Below are 25,000 nucleotides of genomic sequence, written 5' to 3'. Positions count from 1 at the left end.
GAAGTTTAGGTAAGAAAAAGAATCAAGGCAGGCAAAAGAACAACTTTGCATTGCATGGTTTTTAATTATCTCCACCAGGCCAAAGGCCAGGGATGGAGATTATGTGTGTTTTGTGTGTGTGTGTGTGTGTGTGCGTGTGTGTGTTCCTGACCCAGGCCATATTTGGGGACAAATTGTTCCTACTTAGGCACAATCTGTCCGTCTGGCATACGGGCTCTACTTCAGAGCGTGTGTCATTCGACACCAATTTTACAATTCCATTTTACACACACACACGCACGCACGCACACACACACGCACGCACGCACGCACGCACGCACGCACGCACGCACGCACGCGCGCGCACACACACACACACACACACACACACACACACACACACACACACACACACACACACACACACACACACACACACACACACACATATATGGACCAACGCACACACACAGAGACACAGAGATCATGGGCAACTATGACGCAACATAGAGATAGAGAGACTGCAGCACCCATTACTCATGTGGACATGATGCATGGGACAGACACGACTTCAGTTAAAGTTCATGTAACGTGACAACATGCTAACGTGACAACGTACAGTACATGCGTGCGTGGCGCGCACTGGACACAGAGAGACAGACAGAGATTCAAGCTACTGCATCAGACTATATATGTACTATAAGTATCATTATTGGGTTGTGAACCTTGTACTTGATCATGCTGTGAAGAGCATTCTGTAACATTGTTACATGCTACTATAACGTAATTTCTGCTATCCCATGCTGCTACGACAAACAGTTGCATTTATTCCGCCTCTATGTAGCTCTTTGTGCTCAATTGCTCAAACAATGCGGCTCATAGGATTATAGCTTTACGCTCCAATATTACAACACTTTATCTAAAAACACATTAACAGCATAATATACACGTAGCACATATTCTACTCAACACAATTGTGCATAACATGCGAAGGCAATTTGCCCACACAATGGGTGTACTATATGCAAGTACATTACATCCATTTTTGGGTTGACGCAATGGCGCACATCATCCATGCCAATGACTTTTACCAAGTACTTTGGCCTCATGGAATTGCAAGAAAGGAGGAGGGTAGAGCCAATGCTATAGATATACAAAGTGGGGTCCTTGGGGGGGTTCCAGGGGGTCCCCAGCTAAATGTGTTAATACAGCATCACAATCATTTCAACCCCTTTATCCATATACAATGTTATTGTATATGTTGGCTGTTAAAAAATAGCAGATGTACAAGCTCACAGAGCGTCACTTTGTGCCGCTTGAAAGCGTTTGAACATTTATGAATAATTTAGTGTTGTTTTTTAAAAACACAAATCTTCTCTTCTGGGGCTCCCTGGCACAAAACATTTTCAGGTGGTGGTCCGCAGCCAAATATATATATCAATTTGGGGGTCCTTGGCACGAAAACGTTTGAGAACCACTGCTATAGATACTATGCATTGGGAAAGAGACATTACACAGCCCTGGATATAATAGGCCTCTACTCCACCTGGTGATCTGCGCTCTGCAGAGGGCCCCGCCCCCTGTCTATTTTATTTTGTTTTTAGAAGCTTAGCAGCCCAATGAGTGACATGGCTGTTTAGACAAACGCTGCGTGTGGCGCAGTCACAGTCATGAACATCCGGCACAGCCCTCAGTCCACATCTTCACAAAAGGTCATGAACATCTTACAGTGTTCCTTTGATGTAAATGGTGATAACAAATCTAACAAAAGGCTGACAGATGCACTCATTTATTTGTCCTTTAATTTAACAAGTATAATAGCTCTATTTGAATACACTTCCTCACAGCTCTAAAAGCTTTGAAAAGTTTATTAGACTACTAGGGGGAAAATACACAAAACACTGATATTGAGTAAAAGCGACAATAAAGAGAGACAGACAGACAGACAGACAGACAGACAGACAGACAGACAGACAGACAGACAGACAGACAGACAGACAGACAGACAGACAGACAGACAGACAGACAGACAGACAGACAGACAGACAGACAGACAGACAGACAGAGGCAGATAAAAACAAGACAAAAAAACAGACAGACAAACTCACTCACTCACTCACACACACACACACACACACACACAGACAGACGAGACACACACAGACAGAGACAGACAGACTCAGACAGACAGACAGACAGACAGACAGACAGACTCACACAGACAGACAGACAGACAGACAGACAGACAGACAGACAGACAGACAGACAGACAGACAGACAGACAGACAGACAGACAGACAGACAGACAGACAGACAGACAGACAGAGACATGAGAGAGAACATATATAGCTCTAATGTGTGGAGTAATGGATTAGCGTTGTGGACAGAGAGCACTTAGTGAGCATCTCAGGAGGAGAGCAGGATGGAGACGAGGAGCATGCAGGAGACAAATGAAGGTCTGACAGGACAGAAAGCCTAAACCCTGCAGCCTATTCTGTCCGAAGGCCCTGGCAGCTCTCCCTTGGGTGTAGTTCTAGTTTCTAGCTCACCCAAAGTCAACTGACTTTAACACCAGTCAGCTCCTCCCTCTTACACCAGGTGAGCCATACCTAGAGAGAATTCTGTAATTGGTATCAATGAATTCAAACCAGGCTAACCACGGCCCATGAACATGAATTATCTACACAATTACACCCATGTTTACAAACTATCTCAAAAACATTTCCAGGCGCCAATTCCTTCACAAGACTTAATATAAGACAAAACATGACAAACAAGAACAAACACCCCTCCTCCTCTACAGTGCTTGGCAGTTGGCACCTTCCTCCCAGTCAACAGAGGACTGCCAGCACTGCAGAGGAGAGACAGGTGAGGTGCCACTACAATTTACGATCCCAGATTAAACAAACAGAAATGTTTCAAATGTTTTACATTGTATTGGGAAATGCAGAGGATGTTAAGAACACCATGCAACACCAATGTCCATGAACAAACACTTCCACACTGTCACTTCCAAGCCGGCCGGCGATGTTAATCAATTGGAAGCAGCTGTAGTGTGTAGTTAGGTGTGTGTGTGCATTGTCCCTGTTAGTCCTATAGGGTAGAAACGATTATGACGATTATGCAAAATACTTCAGATAATCTCAAATAATTGCGATTGGACGATTATGTAATAATTGTGACAGGCCTAGACAGGAAAGGACAGGATGAGCGATTTGAGATGAGAGAGAGGGAGAGAGAGAGAGAGAGAGAGAGAGAGAGAGAGAGAGAGAGAGAGAGAGAGAGAGAGAGAGAGAGAGAGAGAGAGAGAGAGAGAGAGAGAGAGAGAGAGAGAGAGAGAGAGAGAGAGAGAGAGAGAGAGAGAGAGAGAGAGAGAGAGAGAGAGAGCGTGATGGAATGATGGAGAGTGCTAAGAGAGAAAGGATGTGTTATATCTGAGAGACAATGATTTATTTTAATGTGGCAAACTAATAATCAATATTTGAATCAAGTAATTGATTATTTGTTTTGTAATATTATTTGTTACAAAGTTTATTATATTATGGTACAAGCAGCATCATATAGAGAGAGAGAAGAAAGTGAGTAAAGAGAAAATGGGGCAAAGTGCAAGAGGAAGGACAGAGGAAGATGAGTGATAGTGAGGGAGATGAGGAAAGCATCCTGCTCTCCTGTGCTCTCTGGAGAGGGATTCCTGCTGAAACATGATCTCGGGTTGGCTGATCTATACTTGGTTGCAGGCACAATGCGTCACAGCACAACGCCTTGTGAGCTTGTAGATCCGCTGTTTCCAGTGCGCAACACCCACGCACAACTAAGCGTAACTCAGGCTTGTCTGCAACATGTAACAACACTCTTCTCTTTCTCTCTCTCTCTCTGTCTTCATTTGTCTCTCTTTCACTGGAATATAAGAACGCTTGCCCCAAAACACTCAAATCCGGCAACCTCGGAACGGTCGCCACCAGGTATTCCTAAACGTATAACCTCAGTAAAACTATGCCTAAACCTTAAAAGAATACAAGAACCACTGGGGGCGAGCGGTATGCTAAACAAATGGGGGCGAGTGTGTTTTGAGGCAAGCTTCTGGTTACCTTTCTCTGCATGTCTCCATGAAGCTTTCATTCTCTTGCATTTATCATCCTGTCTTATTCCATACATATTTCTCTCTCTTCCTTGGGCCACACAAGCCACAGACCAGACCCTCTGTTCAAAATCGAGAATTTTCACCATAGGCTACTGTCCCTTATGAAACAGGATGACATCGTAAAACTGTCATGACAAGGATATCAGACTGCCTTCCTTCCTTCCTTCCAAGGAAGGAAGGAAGGAAGGAAGGCAGGAATTTCACCTACTGTAGTGCACACTAACATCTTCAGTGTTAATTTAACTCGGAGGGTGTAAAAATGGGACCCATTTACACTCTTTTACAACGTGGTATAGAAGGCTCAGGGAGCTGCCGGAGTGGAGTTACGTGCGCTAATATTGCTTAGCAACAATAGTTCCTGGAAGGGAAGAGTTCCCAGTCTCATCACAACAGTGAAGCAGATTTTATGGACACTCGATGACTCGAAGCAATCAGATGAATCATTTTATTCTTTCATATCGGGCATAAATGATTGGTAAATTATTGATGAGGACATTTCCCACGGTCTATATATCAATTTGTGTTTCATTACTTGATATATGTAAAATATATACAGTATTAGGTGAACCAGATATTTCTAATTTTCTAAGTTCTCATTATTTAATCGGCTGTGACCTCACTGCCGAAGGGCCAAGCTCAGATTACTTTTCAGCCTAATTATTCAGAAAACCCCAGACCACAGAAAATCCACTGAAAGTAAAAAAAAATTGGGTGTAATTGAGGTCATAAAACCCCCCAAAAAAACATAAAAACATAAAAAAAGTGAAAATGAATGTCATAGAACCTTTAATAACCATTGTCATAAATACTTTATGCTTTCGGTTGCTAGTTTAAAGTCTTCTTTTAATTACCATAATATGCGTTTTTGTAAATAGAGCACCGAAGTCTGACATCACTGCCGCTAGAGGACGCTATCCCCCTGGGTCACAGTTATTTTTTGTATTGGAATCCCCATAGGCAAATCTTAGATCGCATCATATAAGAACTGTGTTCCAGAAATAAACAAATCACCCGGATTTGAATTAGCAGAAAAAGTGGTTTCAAAATGGGTCTGTAGAAATCAATTGGTGACGTCACAGTTCCCTTAGTCCATATTTCTTACGGTCTATGGGTTCAACGCAGTTTAAATTTGACAGTTCCTCTCATAATCTTTGATCAGAATTTAAATTAGGGAACATTTGATGACACTCAACTAACTCAATGTCGTCGCTGTCGGGTGGAAACCTAGTACGTTCCTAAAAATAATAAAAATAGAAAATCTTGTAGATCGGCTATTTTCACTACTTTTTCTTGACATTCTTATGTGACGAAGGAGGGAATTAAATGACGAGTTGAAATTTGGAGATACAAGGTTTCTGCCTGACAGCCACGATATATGTATTTGTGTTCGTCACTTGGGGTTCACAGTGTAGACAATTAGCAGGAGGAGGGTTATTAGTTCCCACGTGAGCCTTGCCGTCCTACAGTAATTGACAGTCCTGGCCTCTCTCTGCTTCTACTTCTAGAACAGCCCTCAACCATGCCCTGCAGCCTGCAACAGCAGTCTTTGCTTCTTCATTTTTTATCTCAGTTCAAGGCCAAGTCCAAAGCCAGAGATGAATAACTGTCAACCCCTAGTAATTGATTTAGGTTTGTTTTCATCATTTAAAACCCAAACCCCACAAATAAGAGAAGAGGAGAGGAGAGGGAAAGGATAGGAGAACAGCCCGGCAAGTTTACGCTAAACAGTAAAGATGACAACTCGGAACACACGCACGCACGGACGCACGCGCATGTGTGTGTGTGTGTGTGTGTGTGTGTGTGTGTGTGTGTGTGTGTGTGTGTGTGTGTGTGTTCAAGTGGTTCAAGCTCCTTACGGTTCTTTAGAGGTTCCGAACTGGTTCTTCAGCTTAGCTTACTTTGGACACCTCTAATGGTTCTATATAGCACCATTTGACAGTACCGTGTGTTATATTAGGGAGTTATTTGTGCTTACCAGGAAGCTACTATCATCCTCCAGCCCCATGCCTCTTGCTTAGAGAGTTATCTTCTAGAGTTAAAGATAATACAATGGAATAAAACAAATCAAAACACAACTAAATCCTACGAGACACAAGGACGACATCACAGAACCGGCAGCGCAAAAATTAATAAATACAATCGTGAAGTGCTGTTTTATTTAGGATTTGTGTTAAATGAGTGCTGTTGCCTCTGTGCTGAAGCATGTCAAAGACATCGATCCTGACTGTAGTAGACGATACAGGCACTCAGATCCCCTGTGTCCTCTAATGACTCAACCAGACACACGCGCGCGCATGCACGGGCGCACGCACACACACACACACACACAGATATATGGGCCTTTCACATCAGCAGCGGTATTTCGCTCTCGCGTTCCGAGAAATACTGCGAGGTTCAGTGCCTATGGAGAGAAGCGACTGTCGCTTTCCCCACCACGGCAGGAGGCGGAGCCAGTACAAAAACAAAGCATCAAAGTTGAGAAAGGTTCAACGTTGACTTTGCCGCTGTGTGGTGAGACAGAGCCAGCACGCTTCATGGCGCACACACTCAACAGACTGCTGTATGGAGCGAATATTGATAAAAAACTAGCAGTAATAGGATGTGTGAAATTCATCAAGACTGAGCAACTGCATGGCCTATTTCTTATCTAAAATGTATAAATCGATTCCAGAGACGCGCATGGAGTGTCTGCACTTCTGCTGCCTGCCTGTGAGCTTCCCGACTGCGTGCAGTTGCAGGCTTTGATCCGCTCGGAGCAGTGGAGCTCTCTTTGGAGCACAACTCGCTTATTTATGAGGGTGTAACTCATACCTCGGACACCGCCATTTTATTGCATTCAGCAAATGTTCGTACTACTGACATTCGCCCGCAGCTGCCGCTGTGAATTCAGCGATATGCCTGATTTATGATGATGTCGTTGACCAAAAATAACAGATCTACTATAAGCTCACAATGTGTGGCAGACACCAAAGGATACATCTGGCTATAGGTCTATAGATCTCACAGATATGGCAAGAACACACAGTCTTTCACATACAGATGACCTTTTTTTCACAGCCAAAGCAAATATACACATATTAAGCATTATGTGCGCACACATTCACACACACACACACACACACACACACACACAAGAAGAGGAGAGTGATCGAATGGACTGGGATGGAGAGTGGGAGAGAGACAGAGAGGGAGAGAAACAGAGACAGAGAGGGAGAGAGACAGAGACAGAGATGGAGAGAGACAGACGGAAAGAGGGATGAGAGACAGAGACAGAGATGGAGAGAGACAGAGACAGAGATGGAGAGAGACAGAGGGAAAGAGGGATGAGAGACAGAGACAGAGAGGGAGAGAGACAGAGGGAGATAGACAAAGAGACAGAGAGGGAGAGAGACAGAGGGGGAGAGAGAGAGAGAGAGAGACACACACAGAGAGAGAGAGAGAGACAGAGAGGGCGAGAGACAGAGACAGAGAGAGACAGAGGGAAAGAGACAGAGAGGGAGAGAGGGAGAGAGACAGTATGACATCATAGTTCAACGTCATAGACTGGCCCCAAGTACTGTGATAATGGATTCTGCACTGAGTACTCTAACAACAGGTACAACGGGTATTGCGTAACCAAAAGAGCTTGTGCATCAATCACACTAGTTTTCAAAACTTTTCAAATAATTCAGTAACGAGTAAGGTCAAGACGTACGTTAAAATGAATGGCCAAATAAAGAAAAAGTCTCTTAGCCACTTTTAGCAACTTCCCCTGAACGTTAATAAACACTTTCTGCTAACGCAGGGATTTCCAGAGCCTTCCTGGGCTGGGGTTGCTATAGTGATCAATTGACCATTAGACTGGAGGAGCCAAACCCTTGCGCTCGGTACCAGCGCCGCTTCCTATTGCTTCACCAATCACCAAATTCTCCCCCCCCCCCGGCCTGTGCACGGAACACGCTGACGCTGACGTTAGAGCGACGCCCCTCTGCACTCTGATTGGTAAGGAGATAACAAGGTTTAGAAACCACCGTTCCTGCAAGGTTCCCCCAGACTTTCTTTCTTTTGAAAAAAAAAAAAAGGCCTGGGTTTCCGAGGCTAATTGACCATATACAGTATGGGAGAACAACAGGCATCGGCTTCATGGATTGGACAAACTGTCCATGATGTTTGTGCCGCTTCACCTATATTAATGGTTACACACACAGTAGAACTCCATTCCTTTACAGAAGACTGTATGAATCTGCTTTAAGCTCCTGCCGTATAAAATGATGCTGTGGACCGTTCATCTCAATGAAGCACCAAAAATAATCTGTCGTCAAGCTGCTGTTGCTGTGGGACACAATCTGTACTTATTTGGAGGGGACAGGGATCCTCAGATTGATGTGTACGTCTTCAACATAGTGTCTTTATGCTGGAGGAAGTTACCACCGGTGACAAATCTCCATGACGTTCCCTCCATGCGCTTTGGCCACACAGCTGTGCTTATAGAAGATATCTACATCTGGGGAGGGGACAGAGAGTACTGCAACATGCTACATGCATTTGATGTCAACACCCACAGATGGTTCAAGCCGAGGATTGCTGGGGCTGTTCCAGAGGGGAGGTCCAACCATTCAGCCTGTGTCTTGGGGAAGGTCATGTATATCCATGGAGGATGGACACAGAATGGATACACTAATGGCACCTACAAGTTGGACACCACCACAATGGGCTGGGCTTTAATTAACACCAGAGGCACTCCAGCACCGTTTTCTTCACTTCACTCTGCCACCATAATTGGGACAAATATGTTTGTAATTGGGGGCAAAGACAACAGAGTGTTTGACACACAGACCAACTGCTGGCTGAACATGCCTTCTACACAGCCTGGTCCAGAAGAATGTGTGCGCCATTCAGCCTTTGTGTACAATGGAGAGCTGTACATATTTAGTGAACTTTACTTGAACAAGGACTGGTTCAAAGGTCTCTGGAAGTTAAATCCAGAGACCTTCTCCTGGAAGAGGATTGAACCCAAGGGGAAAGGCCCGTGTTCACTGATGTATTTGAAGTGCTGTTGCATGGTGGGAGATCGTATCATCCTCTTTGGAGGATATGGCATGTGTGATGACCTATTTATCTTAGACTTAAGTCCTAGTCTGAAGACGTTATGCAAACTAACAGTTATTCAGTACGGTCTGGAGCAAATGGAACTCCCACACAACATCAGGTGGGAACTGGCAGCCATGGTTACCCAAAAGCAAAATAAATAATATCCCACTCAATTTATATTTAAAACCAGAAATGAGCACAGGTCTCCGCCAGGCGAGGTGGTAAAAGAAAGTACTGTTCCTGATTAACCCTGTCTTACCAATTTATATTACATATTGTGATGTCACGTGAAGCTTGACCAATGTTAGCTGTGAGCGGACGGACACACACACGGACGGACAGAGGGTAAAACATACTCTCCACCATGCCTTCGGCCTGGCGGAGACAGATATACAAAACAGCAAACCCACAAAAAGAAAAGCAAAAAGGAGAAAATAAACAACAGAACAGCCTGCAAGAAAATGGAAATACATTGTTTTATGGCTTCACTGTTGATGACATGTCATGATGACATCAGCATTCCCCAAATATGGATCAGCAGGACGGTGATGGGGAAGGCGAAAGAGCTGGAATAGAATGCAGAAGAGAGGGAGCGAGTTGTGGTGAAATTCTTTTCACTAAAAGGTCCAAGCAGGGACTGGGAGGGAGGTTTTATGTTCAAACCCATCAGGAGAAGGCTATCAAAATGCTCCCCCTGTAGCCTATCTCAGAACCGTCTGACCAATCGACTTCAGACTTGATGTGTGTATCACTGAGGACCCAAGGGAGTGCAGTGCAGACCAGTGGTTGTCCAGAATATATATCTATAAATCCACAAATCTATATGTCTGTCTGTCAAAGTCACTTTTATGAGAAGACGACAGCCAGCACTCAGTGGCGGCCTTTGCTATGTTTTACCCGTTTCAATTGAAACGGGCCCCCAACCTCAGGGGCCGCCCCCAACCTCAGGGGCCGCCCCCAACCTCAGTGGCCGCCCCCAATTATTATTTTTTATTCATATTTTTTGACTCGCATCCCAGTCCGGGGCACGCCTCCGGCTGGCCGACGTCCGAGAAGATCATGCAAGAAGAGGATGTAGATCTGATTAAATCAGGGCTCAGCTCAAGTGAATCATGTGAGTGAGTTGTTTTAGCTGTCTGTCCATGGCAAATATTCTAATTAATTTAGTTCGAAAATGCATCATTATGGATTATGGAAGCAAACTAAATTCAGTCCACAATTTTTTAATTTTATTTTTTACGGGGGGTGCATATAGGGCCCCATATTATCTCTTGAAACGGGCCCCCAGATCAGTAAGGCCGCCCCTGCCAGCACTCAATACCTGTCCTTTTCACATAGTTTTATTTACCTCACCCAGGCAACGGACGTGTTTCAACCTAATCGGTCTTCCTCAGCGTTGTCGTTCACTTTTATGCCCATATATGGAGATCCCTGATGTCATCAATAAGACGTCATAGAATGGCCTCCAAGAACTTTGTTCATGCGCATTGCATTAAATACTCTGACAACGGGTATGAGGTTATGCTACACTGGTGTAAAAAAAAAAGAAAAAAAGTTGAGCACACACTCAACACCACAGAAACAGACTGCTGTATAGACCAATTATTTGTTTACCAACATTGAGACTGGATGCACAGGTGACTGTTTCATGTAATCAATTCCCAACAGATCCCCAAGCCTGTTGTTTTGGGGAGTGCTGCTTTCAGTTCATTAAACCTCTTCTTGTGTGTTGGCTAATGAGGAGCGCCTTGCGAGACGTATATACTTCATCGTGCAACGGTATTGCGCGCTAAGGTGGGGTTTGGGGGACAACTGCTTTGAATTGTTATTATTGTTGAAAGTTTGATGGGATGCATTTTTACACGTGAGTGCAGTGACCACTCTAACTTTGCATCTTATGAGCGGTGGGGTTCATTTGGTGCCAGCCTGTGTGCGCATACTGGTTTTTATCAGTGTGACGTTGTCTGATAAGGGCTCTATGGAGCGAATATTGATAAAAACCTTTAACTAGCAGTAATAAGATGTGTGAAATTCATCAAGACTGAGCAACTACATGGCCTATTTCTTATCTAAAATGTATAAATCGATTCCAGAGACGAGCATGGAGTGTCTGCACTTCTGCTGCCTGCCTGTGAGCTTCCCGACTGGGTGCAGCTGCAGGCTTTGATCCGCTCGGAGCAGTGGAGCTCTCGCTGGAGCACAACTCGCTTATTTATGAGGGTGTAACTCATACCTCGGACACCGCCATTTTTTTGCATTTAGCAAATGTTCGTACTACCGACATTCGCCCGCAGCTGCCGCCGTGAATTCAGCGATATGCCTGATTTATGATCCGTCATAAGATGGTGTCGTTGACCAAAAATAACAGATCTACTATAAGCTCACAATGTGTCGCAGACACCAAAGGATAAATCTGGCTATAGGTCTATAGATCTCAGATATGGCAAGAACGCACAATCTTTCACATACATATTTTTTTCACAACCAGACACAAATATACACATAAGCATTATGTGCGTGCACATGCACACACACACACACACAAGAAGAGGAGAGTGATCGAATGGACTGTGGGATGGAGAGTGGGTGGTTGCAGAGAGAGAAAGCTGAACGGAGGAATGTAGAAAGAATGAGAGGGGAGCTAGCTGAGAGAGCGAAAAAACCTGGGAATAGAAGATAATAATTTCTGGAGTTGCTGGTTGCTGGTCTACTAGTGTCCCTGTGGTATTTAACCTCCACAGTAAGCAGGCACTTTCAGAAAACCTTAACATCCTGTGAGACAAAACCCCATCACAGCAACAGACAGCGTCCATGTTTGTGCACTCAGACTTATGCTGTGATGGCACATTAAGCTATATTGAATGTCATATATAGTCTTATCTGATCAAATCAGAAGTAAGATTTACAAGCGGCCATAGCTGAATGGTTAGAGAGCCCGCCTGGGAAGGCAAATAGTCTCAGGTTCGATTCTAGCTCTCAGCAATGTGTCAAAGTGTCAAACTGAGCAAGACTGACACTTAACCCTTAACTGCTCCCCAAGCGCTTACCACCAACAGCTGCTCACTGCTCCTAGGATGGGTGAAATGCAGAGGACAAATTTCACGAATGTGCAAACATACAGTGACAAAAAAACACCCCGAATTGAGACCAAATGATTATTATTATTATAAAAGCAGGGCAAGGAAGCACAAATTCATGCAATTAAACATGTGGTGGTGACTAAGGCTACTTGAGAGAATGTTCAACTGTTGTCAACTTGTTTCCCATGTTAGGCTACCGCATTTCTTTCTTTACCTCAATCTACAGTTTAACCACTTCCATTTCATTATTGGCAAAAAGGTTCCAAAATGTTACATGTTTGTCTGAATTTACTTTATTTATTTTGCATTGTGACCTATTGCTATTTTTGCTGCTTTTGCTGGCCACCATCACACAAGAAACTAGAAAAAGTGCTCCTCGGAGCACAGGTCTCCGCCAGGTCTGGTACGTTATTGTGGCCTCCTGGTGGCGCTATAATAGGCCAATGTGAAAAGGGTGTCATTTCTTCTTAGGCCTTTCACGGCAATCGGACACTGCATTCATGATTTGAGGCATTTTGTTCCAAAAATGTGTTTTGCTAGATTAGACCTACTGTTTGCGCTATAACAGGCCAATGTGAAAAGGGTGCCATTTCTTCCTCGACCTAGTGGGAATGTGCGTGTGAAATTTCACGGAAATCGCAAGCTGTGTTGATGATTTGAGGCATTTTGTTCAAAACGGACCAATCCTGCAAACTTTGGAAGCCAACCTTAGCCAATGAGGATGAAATGTGGAAAATTGGACAGATCCGGGTTGATCACGTGACTATAGAGATACTGTGTACCGATTTGCATGACGGTTGGATAAAATCTGTAGGAGTAGTATAAAAAAATGGGTTTTGCACAAATCAGCCTCCTGGTGGCGCTATAATATATATATAATATAAAAATTTGGGGCAGAGGTTCTGAATTGGCATCCAGGGAGTGTGTGTGCACAGTTTCGCAGCAACCGGGCCAACGGTGCCGGAGGTTAGCTGGTCGCACACGGACAGGACACACGGACGGACGGACACACGGACGGACGGACAGGGGGTAAAACATACTCTCCCCATGCCTTTCGGCCTGGCCGAGACAATAAGACAGGGCTTTAAGTACTCACTGTGGCTGGTTGCATGAAGCATCTTAGAGAAAAATACCTTAACTGCAAGTGATTTTGATGAAGGTTTCGTTTCACGTTCAAATAAAAAAATCTATGTGAGTAGTGACTAGTGAGTAGATGACTTGAGGTAATGCATGTATTAGCTACTGTTCTCTTGCCCTCAGTTAAAATTCATTCATGCCTGGAATACACCACTAGGGGGCCCCTCGGCAAGAATGAGCTTGTAAACTTCCAAGCATTTGCCTCTAAACACAGGGCTGGATTAGCCATTGGACCGCCGGGGCCGTGGCCCCAGGGCCCTGGGCTCTTAGGGGCCCTTCGATGGAACTGGACCGCGCGGCCATCGACAATTTACTAAAATTAAATGTATAGGTTAATCAAATATCAAATGTGAGGGCCCCTCCTCTGTATTTACAGCAGTGATTCTCGTTGGGTTTGAGGCCCTTCAAGGGCTCCTGGGCTCCAAGGGCTCCTGGGGCCCTTCCATATATGATGGAATATGATTTCATATCATACACACCATACCTGTAACTTTCACTAGCCCCCCAAAAAGAAAATTTGTTTTTTTTTTAGGGGGGGGGGGGGCCTAAAAAAAATGGCGGCCCCAGGGCCCTTGCGGGGGTTAATCCGTCCCTGTCTAAACACAGCACCCACATGGCCCTTGGGAACCTGTACAGTATGTCTTTAGAGCTGAGGCGTAGAACTTGGCGTAAAAATGGCACTGCTTCTCCTTTTGTTCATTCATTCTCTCTGACCCTTCAGCTATAAGCTACACAAGACAGCTGCGTGTGCTTCATTCCCCATCGCACAAATCAAAACAAAAGCAACAACACCTAATCGCAAGAAGGGCTTTTTTGGTGAGAACCAGTTATATTTACACTTACAGCACCACAACCCCTTGTGCGTTGGGGAGGACCATGGTTCAAATCCAATCTGAAGCGTCCCCCCACCCTCTCTCTCTCTCTCTCTCTCTCTCTCTCTCTCTCTCTGCCCTCGGTTTTTTGTCTCACACCTGCCTTTGTGTGTAAAGCACATAACAGTAAATTAACTTGAATCTCTCTCCTTACCTTTTCAAAAAGCGATTTATGCCATTTCCCTGAACTCCGTCGTTTTGCGTTTGGCAGCCAAGCAACCCAATTCAGAGAAATGGGATTCCAGCTGTAAACCTCAAGTTGCTGTAACCTTTAGTCACACGTTTCCATCATCTAGGAGAATACCATATTTGGGTGCAATTGTGCAGCATCTCCTCTCTAGGTAGACAGTACTGTATGTCTTCTCAAGCAATGGATAATTTAGTTTTGTGTGTGTGTGTGTGTGTGTGTGTGTGTGTGTGTGTGTGTGTGTGTGTGTGTGTGTGTGTGTGTGTGTGTGTGTGTGTGTGTGTGTGTGTGTGTGTGTGTGTGTGTGTGTGTGTGTGTGTGTGTGTGAGAGTGTGTCTAGGAGGTTAAACGATGACCGTTTAGGCTCAGTCTTTTTAACAACTTATGCCCTATTTTATGCCCTATATTAAAATTGTTTAGTGACATCCGGACATAAGTCGGTGACCACTCAGCACAATGTAGGACTAGATTTTAAGGCCACATAGCGGCCAGAAAATCTAGTTTTTAAAAATAGCAAACATAGCAGATCTACAAGGTCATGACGTGTCGCAATGCGAAACATCTACAGTAAAACAAGAATACCTCACATTTGGGAGGGAGATGTTGAAGTTGTTAAACCTCTAATGCTAGCTCTGCTTATCTCCGAACAGGTATATTAGAGAGAGCCCATAAACGAACTTGCAGCCATGGAGGAACTGGACGTGCCTGGGATGCAGAAGGAGGTTGAGAGCCTGAAGTATCAGCTGGCCTTCAAGAGAGAGAAGTCCTCCAAAACAGTGACTGAGTGAGTTGCCGTTAGGATGATCAAAAGGGCCTGTAAGGGTCCTTTTGATTAGCTGACAGACACGTGTAAATTACCTGCACTTCTTAAAGCCGGTGTAACATTATAACAATAAGGTACAGGAAGGGTTAATATTGATAGACATGAGCTGAATTAAATGTACAGAAATTGGTCATCTAACTAAATAAAATTGTTTATTAGCAAGGACTGTTTAAAATAATTATAGTTAAGTTAAAAGTCATATAAAACTAGTTAACTCATGTGAAACTTAAATCGAAATGTCACAGGCTGAAATATATATATATGCTGTTGAAATCTGACCGTATTTGGAAGCAGTGATGCTAGCGCTTCAACAGAACACCTACTCAGATGGTCCAGCTGCTTTACCAATGCAGAACGAGCAGTCTGAATGGAAAGAGGAATCTGACTTAAATATGGAAGACTCGAGAACGCTGACAAAACTACACATCATTAACTCTTTCACTGCCAGCAATTTTCGTGTTTTATAACCTTTTCAACCGATCACAGAAAATGTATATCCATTATAACCCATCGTCTGATCGTGTGTGCAGACACACAGGATCCATGCCCCGACCCCCAGAGGAAACAAAATTCACCCACGGGTGCAGTGAAGCTGAAGGCAGCATATACCGGCAAAAAGTCACATATTTTCCACCTCCCCAGCTTGCCAAAGAACATTTGTATATATATTATGATCGCGTGTCAGACCGTTGGTAAACACAAAGGGGATAACTGTTCGTCGACAAGAGAAAAGAAAATATAACCGGAGCTTTCCCTTCGTTTGTGAGAGCAGGTTAACACTACGGTGTCTAGCCAAATCCAGTCCAACACCAGTTAACTCGAGATAGAGCCGTTTGCAGGAAACAAATAAACAGTAGGTGGACGGAAGCGGAAATCTCCGGATCCGGGTGAGTGGAAAGTGAACCTGATGACTGGAGTGTCAGAGAACAGCGCTATCTCTTATAAAACAATAAAAAATGAATCGGACGGGAATTCCCGTCCGTGGCAATGTTATCCTTAGCAGAATCTGACGGGAATTCCCATCCGTGAAATGAAAGAGTTAATGCTAATTGAGTATATTTTACATGACCTGACTTTAAACTATATGATGATAAATGCAATCTAAACTAAATGCAATCTACACATCATAAATAGTATAGTTCCACATTCCACACACGAGGAAGACCTCGTTGGCAGACAATAAAATAGAGATTACAGAAAAGCCACCAACCTCCGTCGGAGCAGAAGTTGTGGTTGTCCTACAGTGTGGTCAGAGGAAGCGTAGGGCTTACCGCTAGTATTCCCTGTTCAATCACAGTAATTATACCAGCAGCACAGGGACCCCCACGTGTTTAATGAGGTGGTATGCCCCATTCTCCCTCAGGCCACCTCAGGACACACCTCCCTCTGAGAGGCAGAGAGAGGGGTGTGTGCGTGCATGCTTGCGTGTGTGTGTGTGTGCGTGTATGCTATAGCAAACCTGCCTGTGTGCATGTATGCGCTATATGCATGAGCATGTGCGTGTGTGTGTGTTGTACAACTGTCCACATGTCCTTGGCTTGTACGATATATCTGTGTATGAGCCTGTGTTGCTGATTGTCTTATGCGTGCGTCCGTGCGTGCCTCTGTGCGTGCGCACGCGTGTGTGTGTGTGTGTGTGTGTGTGTGTGTGTGTGTGTGTGTGTGTGTGTGTGTGTGTGTGTGTGTGTGTGTGTGTGTGTGGTGCTAGCATCTCTCAGCTGTGGTTCCCTCTGGTCCAGTTGGCCAGGATTCAGACAGGGTCAATTGAGTGTGAGAGGAGCAACCGGAGGACAGCAGACACTGCAGGCCTCCTTGTGCCTGCCGCCCTGGTGGTCAGGCAATGCACAACCCCAATAGACACTGACCTACATAATCCGGATGTGTGTGGAGGGAGCGTTTGCTTTGATTCACGTGATAAACTACCTATTCCGTCCACCATGGCTTGCCAACTTGGACGGTGCTCTCTCTCATCGATGCGCTAGCTAGGCCATCTGCTGCTCGGTGCCGGCACTAGGGGCTCGCTTGGGCACGCCTCAAGAGCCTCAAGGCCCTGCTGTTGGTGCACCTGCATTGTTTTCAAGTGATACATTTTTGTCTCCGCCAGAGGTGGAGAGTATGTTTTCGTTCTTGTCCTTCCGTGTGTCCCCCCGTCTCAGCCAAGCTAACATTGGTCAAGCTTCACGTGACACGTGACAATATGTTGTCACCAATGCTTTTGATTGGCTAGCGAGACGCATGACGAAATAAAAACCTATAAATAGGTGTGTCACTTCAAAAAATCATTTATATTTTTTGCCAAAAAATCATTTATATTTTTTGAAGTGAGCTTCCATCAGCCAAGCTAACATTGGTCAAGTGACACGTGACAATATGTAATATAAATAGGTAATCAGGAACAGTACTGGCGGAGACCTGTGCTCCGAGGAGCACATTTGCTAGTTATTCATATTATTATTCTTTTTAAATCTCAAACATTTTGAATAATTTAGAATATATATATATATTTTTACACACAAAACAAAACATTTTCAGACAGGTAGACAGACGGCTGACAAAAACTAAATTAAAACAAAACTAGAAAAAGTGCTCCTCGGAGCACAGGTCAGGTCAGGTAGGCTATTGTGGCCTCCTGGTGGCGCTATAATAGGCCAACGTGAAAAGGGTGCCATTTCTTCTTAGGCCTTGCACGACAATCGGACACTGCATTCATAATTTGAGGCATTTTGTTAAAAACATGTGTTTAGCTAAATTAGACCTGCTGGTGGCGCTATAACAGGACAATGTTAAAAGGGTGGCATTTGTTCCTCAACATAGTGTGAACGTGCGTGCAAAGTTTGACCGCAATCGGACGGTGCGTTCATGATTTGCGGAATTTTGTTCAAAACAAGCCAATAATGCAAACTTTAGATGTCAATCTTAGCCAATCAGTATGGAATATGAAAAATCAAACACATCCGTCGTGATCACATGACTATAGAGATCATGTGTACCGATTTGCGTGAAATTTGGATGCAATTGGAAGGAGTAGTATAAAATAATGTGTTTTACATAAGTCGGCCTCCTGGTGGCGCTATAAAAGGCAGATGTAAAAAATGCAGACCAAAGGTTTTTCCTTGACCTCTAGGGAGTGTGCTTACAAAGTTTTACACAGATCGGTGCAGTTATAGGTAAAAACACAAATAGGCCTGTTATAGCGCCACCATGAGGTTGATTTGAAATTTTTAAAATGTTAGTTCTTCCTCTGCCTAATGGGAATGTGCGTGCAAAATTTCACGGAAATTGCATGCTGTGTTCATGATTTGAGGCATTTTGTTCAAAACGGAGCACTCCTGCAAACTTTGGAAGACATTTTTAGCCAATCAAGATGGAATATGAGAAATCTGAAAGACCCGTTTTGTTTAATGACTATAGAGATACCGTGTACCGATTTGCGACAAAATCTGTAGTAGTACTGTCAAAAAATATGTTTTGCACAAATCAGCCTCCTGGTGGCGCTATAAAAGGCCCATGAGAAAAATTTGGGGCAGAGGTTCTGAATTGGCATCCAGGGAGTGTGTGTGCACAGTTTCGCTGCGATCAAGCCAACGGTGCCGGAGATTAGCTGGTCACAGACGGACGGACACACGGACGGACGGACACACGGACGTACAGACGGGGTGGAAAACATACTCTCTCGCCATGCCTTTCGGCCTGGCGGAGACAATTAAAACTAAGCTATGATGACTAAAACTATAACTAAATATATTGACAATTTTGTCAACAAATAAACACGTGTTAGTGAGGGATCTAGTGGAGAAGAGATCCAGTAGAACTAAAAGACAAGTCATTTTATGTTTGGTTGCGCTCGGGTGTTGCGCTCTGAAAGTATCCGATCCACAATCTCACAACGCGTCACAGGCAACGTATTATGAGCTTGTAGATCATCTATTTTCAGTATGCAACCAAGTGTAAAATCAGCCATTACGACTCCATCAAGGCACCACCAAAATACATTTTTGTCGACCAAATCAACTGTAGATTTAGTCGACCAAAATCTTAGTCGACTAAAACTAAAACTTTTCAGATGACCAAAATATACTAAAACTAAATAAAAATGTATTCAAAAGGCTATGACTAAACTAAATCAAAATTAACACTCCAATGGGAAGTCAGTGGGAAGTCTGAGCATTGTCACGGAGAAAGGGTGAAATTTTTTCAGGTGAGGGAGACATTTCTGCCTATAATGAAATGTCCAAAATAGTGACGTCAAGGTTAATATATTTAATGACGTGTTGATGTTCTGTTGACAGCATCCAGACGGCAGTCTGTTGGAGTAACGTCATTGGGTAATTCTACACAATGATGTCATAGCCTCGATCTCCAGGCTTTTATTGCTTAGTTTTGCTAAAAAATAAAAGCCTGGCCCAACGATAGCCCGTACTGGGTATGAGGAAGTGTTTCACTTCCCAACCAACCAGAGTGCAGTGGGCGTCGCTCGTAATGTTGTGTTAACGGGGCGGGGGTTGATGGACAGATCGGTGAACCAATGGGATCAGCCGCAGTTTCTCGCCGGCTCTTTACACCCGCCCCTTTATACACGAAATCAGGAGGGTTGCAGCAGGCTAATGATGTCATGACTCAACAACATCACCATGTACATCATCACAACCCGGTCCTTTAAAATGACAAACAACTTTTACCAACAAAACCAGCTGCCCATAGCATCTTCCTTTGAAATGTATTCGTCACCACTGTGATCTGCTGTGTATCGCGGGAGGATTCAATTTGCCATATTAGGAGATCAACAATCATCGGCTTTCTTGATTGGCCAACCCAGCTGATCGGCTGTGTGGATTGGCCAAGCTTTGTGTGACATTTATGGCACTGAACCAATATAAGCGATGACACACATTAGGACTTGTTTGTTTCTCAGTGCAAGGCTTTACAGATTTAATACAGTGTGAGAAATGTTTTGCTGGACGGTACATCTGACTGGAGAACCAAAGAAGGGCTGTTATGCTGCTGTTGCCGTGGAGAACAAGGTGTACGCCTTTGGAGGGCTCTCTGACGGCAACACGGCTCAGATTGATGTTGACATTTTCAACACAGTGTCTTTACGCTGGAGTAAGTTGCCCATGGTGACAACAGGAAGAGGAGAAGGTCACCTTGAGGGTCCATCCATGCGGTTTGGCCACACAGCCGTGCTGATAGAAGATATCATCTACATCTGGGGAGGTTGTCAGAATCACTCTGTTGAGTACTGCAACGTGCTTTATGCTTTTGATGTGGACACCCACACATGGCTCAAACCCAGGGTGTCTGGGACTGTTCCAGAAGGAAGCTTCCTCCACTCAGCCTGGGTCATGGGGAAGGTCATGTTTATCTATGGAGGATTGAAACATCTGACTGGATGGACTAATGACATCTACAAGTTGGACACCACCACGATGGTCTGGTCTGTAATTAATACCAGAGGCACTCCACCACGTGGTGAAGGGCATCACTCTGCCACCTTCATCGGGACAAAGATGTTTGTATTTTGTGGCTGGAGTTGCTACGGGGGACGAATATTACGCCACTACGATACCATCAGAGTGTTTGACACAGAGACCAACTGCTGGCTGGACACGCCTTCTGCACAGCTTTTTCCAGAAACACATTCAGGTTATTACTTGGTTGGTCATTCAGCCTTTGCCTACAATGGAGAGCTGTACATATGTGGTGGTAAATACTGGGACCGGACCGTCAGTGATCTGTGGAAATTCAATCCAGATACCATCTCGCGGAAGAAGGTTCAACCCAAAGGGAAAGGACCGAGTCCAATGTATGCATACGTGCGTATGGATATGTGCTGTTGCATGGTGGGAGATCGTATCATCCTCTTTGACACATTCAACACACCCAATGACCTGTACATCCTAGACTTAAGTCCTTCTTTGAAGACGTTATGCAAGCTAGCGGTCATTCAGTACGGTGTGGAGCAGTCTGAACTCCCACATGATGTCAGGTGGGAACTGGCAGCCATGACTACCAACAGCAACTGAAACGGAAAATCAGTCACTAAAGAATAAGCCTATTTTAAGGCATTTAGATTTTTGTCTCCGCCAGGCCGAAGGCATGGTGGAGAGTATGTTTTCACTTTGTCCGTCCGTGTGTGTCCCCGTCCAGCTCCATACATGGGCACATGGTCTGTGAACACCTAACATTGGTCAAGCTTCACGTGACATCACAATATGTAATATAAATAGGTAAGACAGAATTAATCAGGAACAGTTTTACCACCTCGCCTGGCGGAGACCTGTGCTCCGAGGAGCACATTTTCTAGTTTTTTTGTAAAACCTTGCACACACGCAGGATGTTTATTGAACCAAAACGAGTGCCCACTCCCCCAAAGCAACTGGCTTTTGGTTTGGGAATGGGTATACTAGCAATCCGGATGGCAGAGACTCAAATCCAAAGAGTTACTGGCATCGAATACTTACCTCTTTATCCGTAGCTTCTATCCTTCTCTTTCTGAAGTCTCTCAGTACAGATTCAGAGGGGATGTGTAGTTACGGTCTTCTGTGTCTGGAACGGCATGTACCCCCCCACTGGGCTGGAACAGAACCTGACCTTTTCTACTTGTTGTGTCTGTTCCAAAGAGCTTTATTGGCAAAGACAGGATAGCACTTTTATTACACTAGAGGTTCCTACGCGGCCCTCACACCTATACGTCGCACTGCCGATCCAACCAATATGTCTGAGTCATAGTGTCGGGGGCTTTATCAGAATACCCATCGTCCCCGTCTGTCTGTGTCCCTTTTAGCCATACATGTATGTCATGGGACTTATGCCCCAAAAAAATGGTGGGAGCCGACATTTTCTGTTGACTGCAACTAACGCAAATATCACAACTTAGCCTAACATCCACGTTTAGTTTACGTGTGTTGTGGAGAATAAATGGTCAAAGCAAGGATTGGAGTGGACCTGGATTCTTGTGCGTGCGTGTCTTACAGTGTTTTAACTCTCATGTTAGCTCCTCACGGCTTTTTGAACTGCCTAGATACAGCCGCAATACGCGCGCTGAAGTAGGTCAGACCCATATATGAGCATGACCATATATGGGCATAGCGGTCGGATCTTTGGCTCTGGACAACCGGATGGGCATCTCAGGTTTGTTTGTGGTTATGTCTGAGTCATACTGGAGTGGTTGTGGTCCGTCCCTCCGTCCGTCCGCCCGCCCGTTCTCCCATTAGCCAATTTTAATATAGGTTAGTGTTTACAAATCTCAAACTGGATGAAAACAGAGTACCAACAAGCAAAAAGAGGAGGCTCCGTTGTTCCTCACATTTACCATCCTCCATTCCACACAGCAGTCTACATTACATTGCTCAAATGTGTCCCTCTACGCACAGTTGGTAAAAAATCAATAGAACAGGGGATTCAATGACATGTTGCCGCCACAACAAAACAATGACATCATGGAAATCCTGAATGTCCGGCCTGATTTATACTTAGTTGCACGCTGGTGTCACTCACTGAAAATAGCAGATCTACAAGCTCACAGCATGCCACGCTGTGACACGTTGTGAGAGCTAGTAGAACAGCTTTTTTAGGTGCACGATGCGATGCGCAACCAAGTCTGAATCAGGCATGAGATTGGCACTATCAGTTATGTAACTGACACAGTATCTGAAGCTACTACTGTTACAAACGTAACGGTGGAAATAGATTGACCTTTATTGATCCCGCGGGGGGAATTCAATCATATTCAGTAATATTATATTAGTGTGGCATTATGCAGTTTAATGTTATAATTTTGTGCAGTTCTGGAGACAATGTAGTGATGACATACCGTCATTACATACTGGAGAGCAGCAAACCAGTCACATTCCTGAGGTCACGTTCAGGTGTTTTTACCCACTGATTCATCAACAAAGAACTTTGTCATTGACATTTTCTTGACATTTCAGAAGTACCCTTTACATGTAAATGAGGAGCCATTGTTGTTGTTGTCTCTTTTAAACTTCGGTAGCATAGAAAATGTACTTTAGCCCAGTGGTTCTCAAAGTGGGGGTCCGTGGTCCAGGGGCTCCCCAGCGAAATGTGTTAATATAGCATCATAATCATTTTAATCGCTTTAACCATTTTTCGTACTTTGACAAAAACAGCCGATCTACAAGCTCACATCGCTTGTGAGCTTGATCTGCTATTTTTTTAAGATCTTGAAAAGTGATTTAATAGATTTGAGTAATTTAGATTTTTTTCTTGATATGTGCTTCTCTTCTGGGGGTCCCTGACACAAAATCTTTTTAGAATGGGGGTCCGCGGCCAATCAATTTGGGGGTCCTTGTCATGGCTGCAGTGACACACATAACCCGGCTGCACATAAAGCTCTCTGAAACACTTTTCTCTTCAGACCTCTTGGTAGCGCTCCCTATCACAGTGCCTCCATGAGCTATCTGACTCACAGCAGGTATTACATTGGGAATTACTATGGCTTCCAACTGCTACAGTATCTCTCTCAGACTCTCTCTCTCTCTCTCTCTCTCTCTCTCTCTCTCTCTCTCTCTTCCTCATGCTGTACTCATTATTTATTTGCTCCTTTTATTCTCCAGTGTAATGAAAAGGATAAAGTTTATTTTCATTAATATTCTCTTATCCTCATTGTGGGTCTAACCCCCACCAATCTCTTTCAATATGGTGAATTGCCTTGCATTCATATAGCACCAGCCCAAAAACAAACAAACAAACAAACAAAACCCCCCAGCTATTTCCTTTATGATACAAGTTACGACAGAGCTTGAACAGAGTATATTCTAACACTTGGTTTAGTTGTTTTACCAACATTGACCCCGGGGAGACTCTGTGGCTGTGGTTCAGTATAGAGCAGTCATTCGGTACGATTCCCGGCTCCTATACAGTATACTGGCTTTGTGGCGAAGTGTCTTTGAGCAAGAAGATACTGAACCCCTATCTGCTCCCCATGAGCAGGTTGGTGCCTTGCCTGGTTTCTTGCAGACCAATTAGTTTACTGCCTTCTATCACACTTATATCTCTATCTCGCTATCCTCCACTGAGCAAGTAAAACCAATATGTTTTTTTTCCTGACAATCGTTGACCCTTTGTCCCTGTCTCTCTGTATCCTTCTCTGTCTGTCTGTCTGTCTGTCTGTCTGTCTGTCTGTCTGTCTGTCTGTCTGTCTGTCTGTCTGTCTGTCTGTTTCTCTCTTTCCCCTCCAGTCTGGTGAAATGGATAGAGGACGGCGTACCGGAGGATCCCTTCCTGAACCCAGAGTTGATGAAGAACAACCCCTGGGTGGAGAAAGGGAAATGCATCCTCCTCTAGAACACCATCATCATCACCACCACCACCACCACCACCACCACCACCACCACCACGAGTCCTTCACGATGACCCCAACCACGCACCTCCGACGACCCTCCAACCCTTGACCCCCGAACCCCCTCTGTAGCCTGCGAGCAACAGCATAGCAGGAGAGCGCCCCCTAGTCTTCTTCATGAATGTAGAACTGCTGATGTCCTGACCCCTCTCACACACACACACACACACACACACACACACACACACACACACACACACACACACACACACACACACACACACACACACACACAAACAGGCCTATGCGCAACACTAGTCCTCCACATTGTTGGTGGCCACTGGCTGCCGCACACAGCCAAATCCTGAGTGTTCCACATGAACCCTAGCCTAGCCTAGCGTCCCTATTCT

At 44.5% G+C, this 25,000-nt stretch overlaps 2 protein-coding genes across 2 annotated transcripts in view; both read left to right on the top strand.

Moving 5' to 3' along the window:
- slc25a17 (solute carrier family 25 member 17) overlaps nt 1–25,000 on the top strand; it is a 191,015-nt gene that overhangs the window by 68,264 nt on the left and 97,751 nt on the right. The window lies entirely within an intron of this gene.
- gng13b (guanine nucleotide binding protein (G protein), gamma 13b) overlaps nt 1–25,000 on the top strand; it is a 33,116-nt gene that overhangs the window by 5,580 nt on the left and 2,536 nt on the right. The window contains exons 2-3 of the mRNA XM_080446260.1: nt 15,117–15,250; nt 24,490–25,000. The exon at nt 24,490–25,000 is cut by the window's right edge and continues 2,536 nt beyond it. Coding sequence (XP_080302386.1) covers nt 15,153–15,250; nt 24,490–24,595 — 204 coding nt within the window. The 5' untranslated portion in view covers nt 15,117–15,152 and the 3' untranslated portion in view covers nt 24,596–25,000. The remainder of the gene's footprint in view (nt 1–15,116; nt 15,251–24,489) is intronic.

The sequence above is a fragment of the Gymnoscopelus braueri genome (assembly GCF_963280865.1).
Source record: "Gymnoscopelus braueri genome assembly, chromosome: 13".
Classification (NCBI taxonomy): Eukaryota; Metazoa; Chordata; class Actinopteri; order Myctophiformes; family Myctophidae; genus Gymnoscopelus; species Gymnoscopelus braueri.
This window is presented reverse-complemented; position numbering and strand designations above follow the sequence as displayed.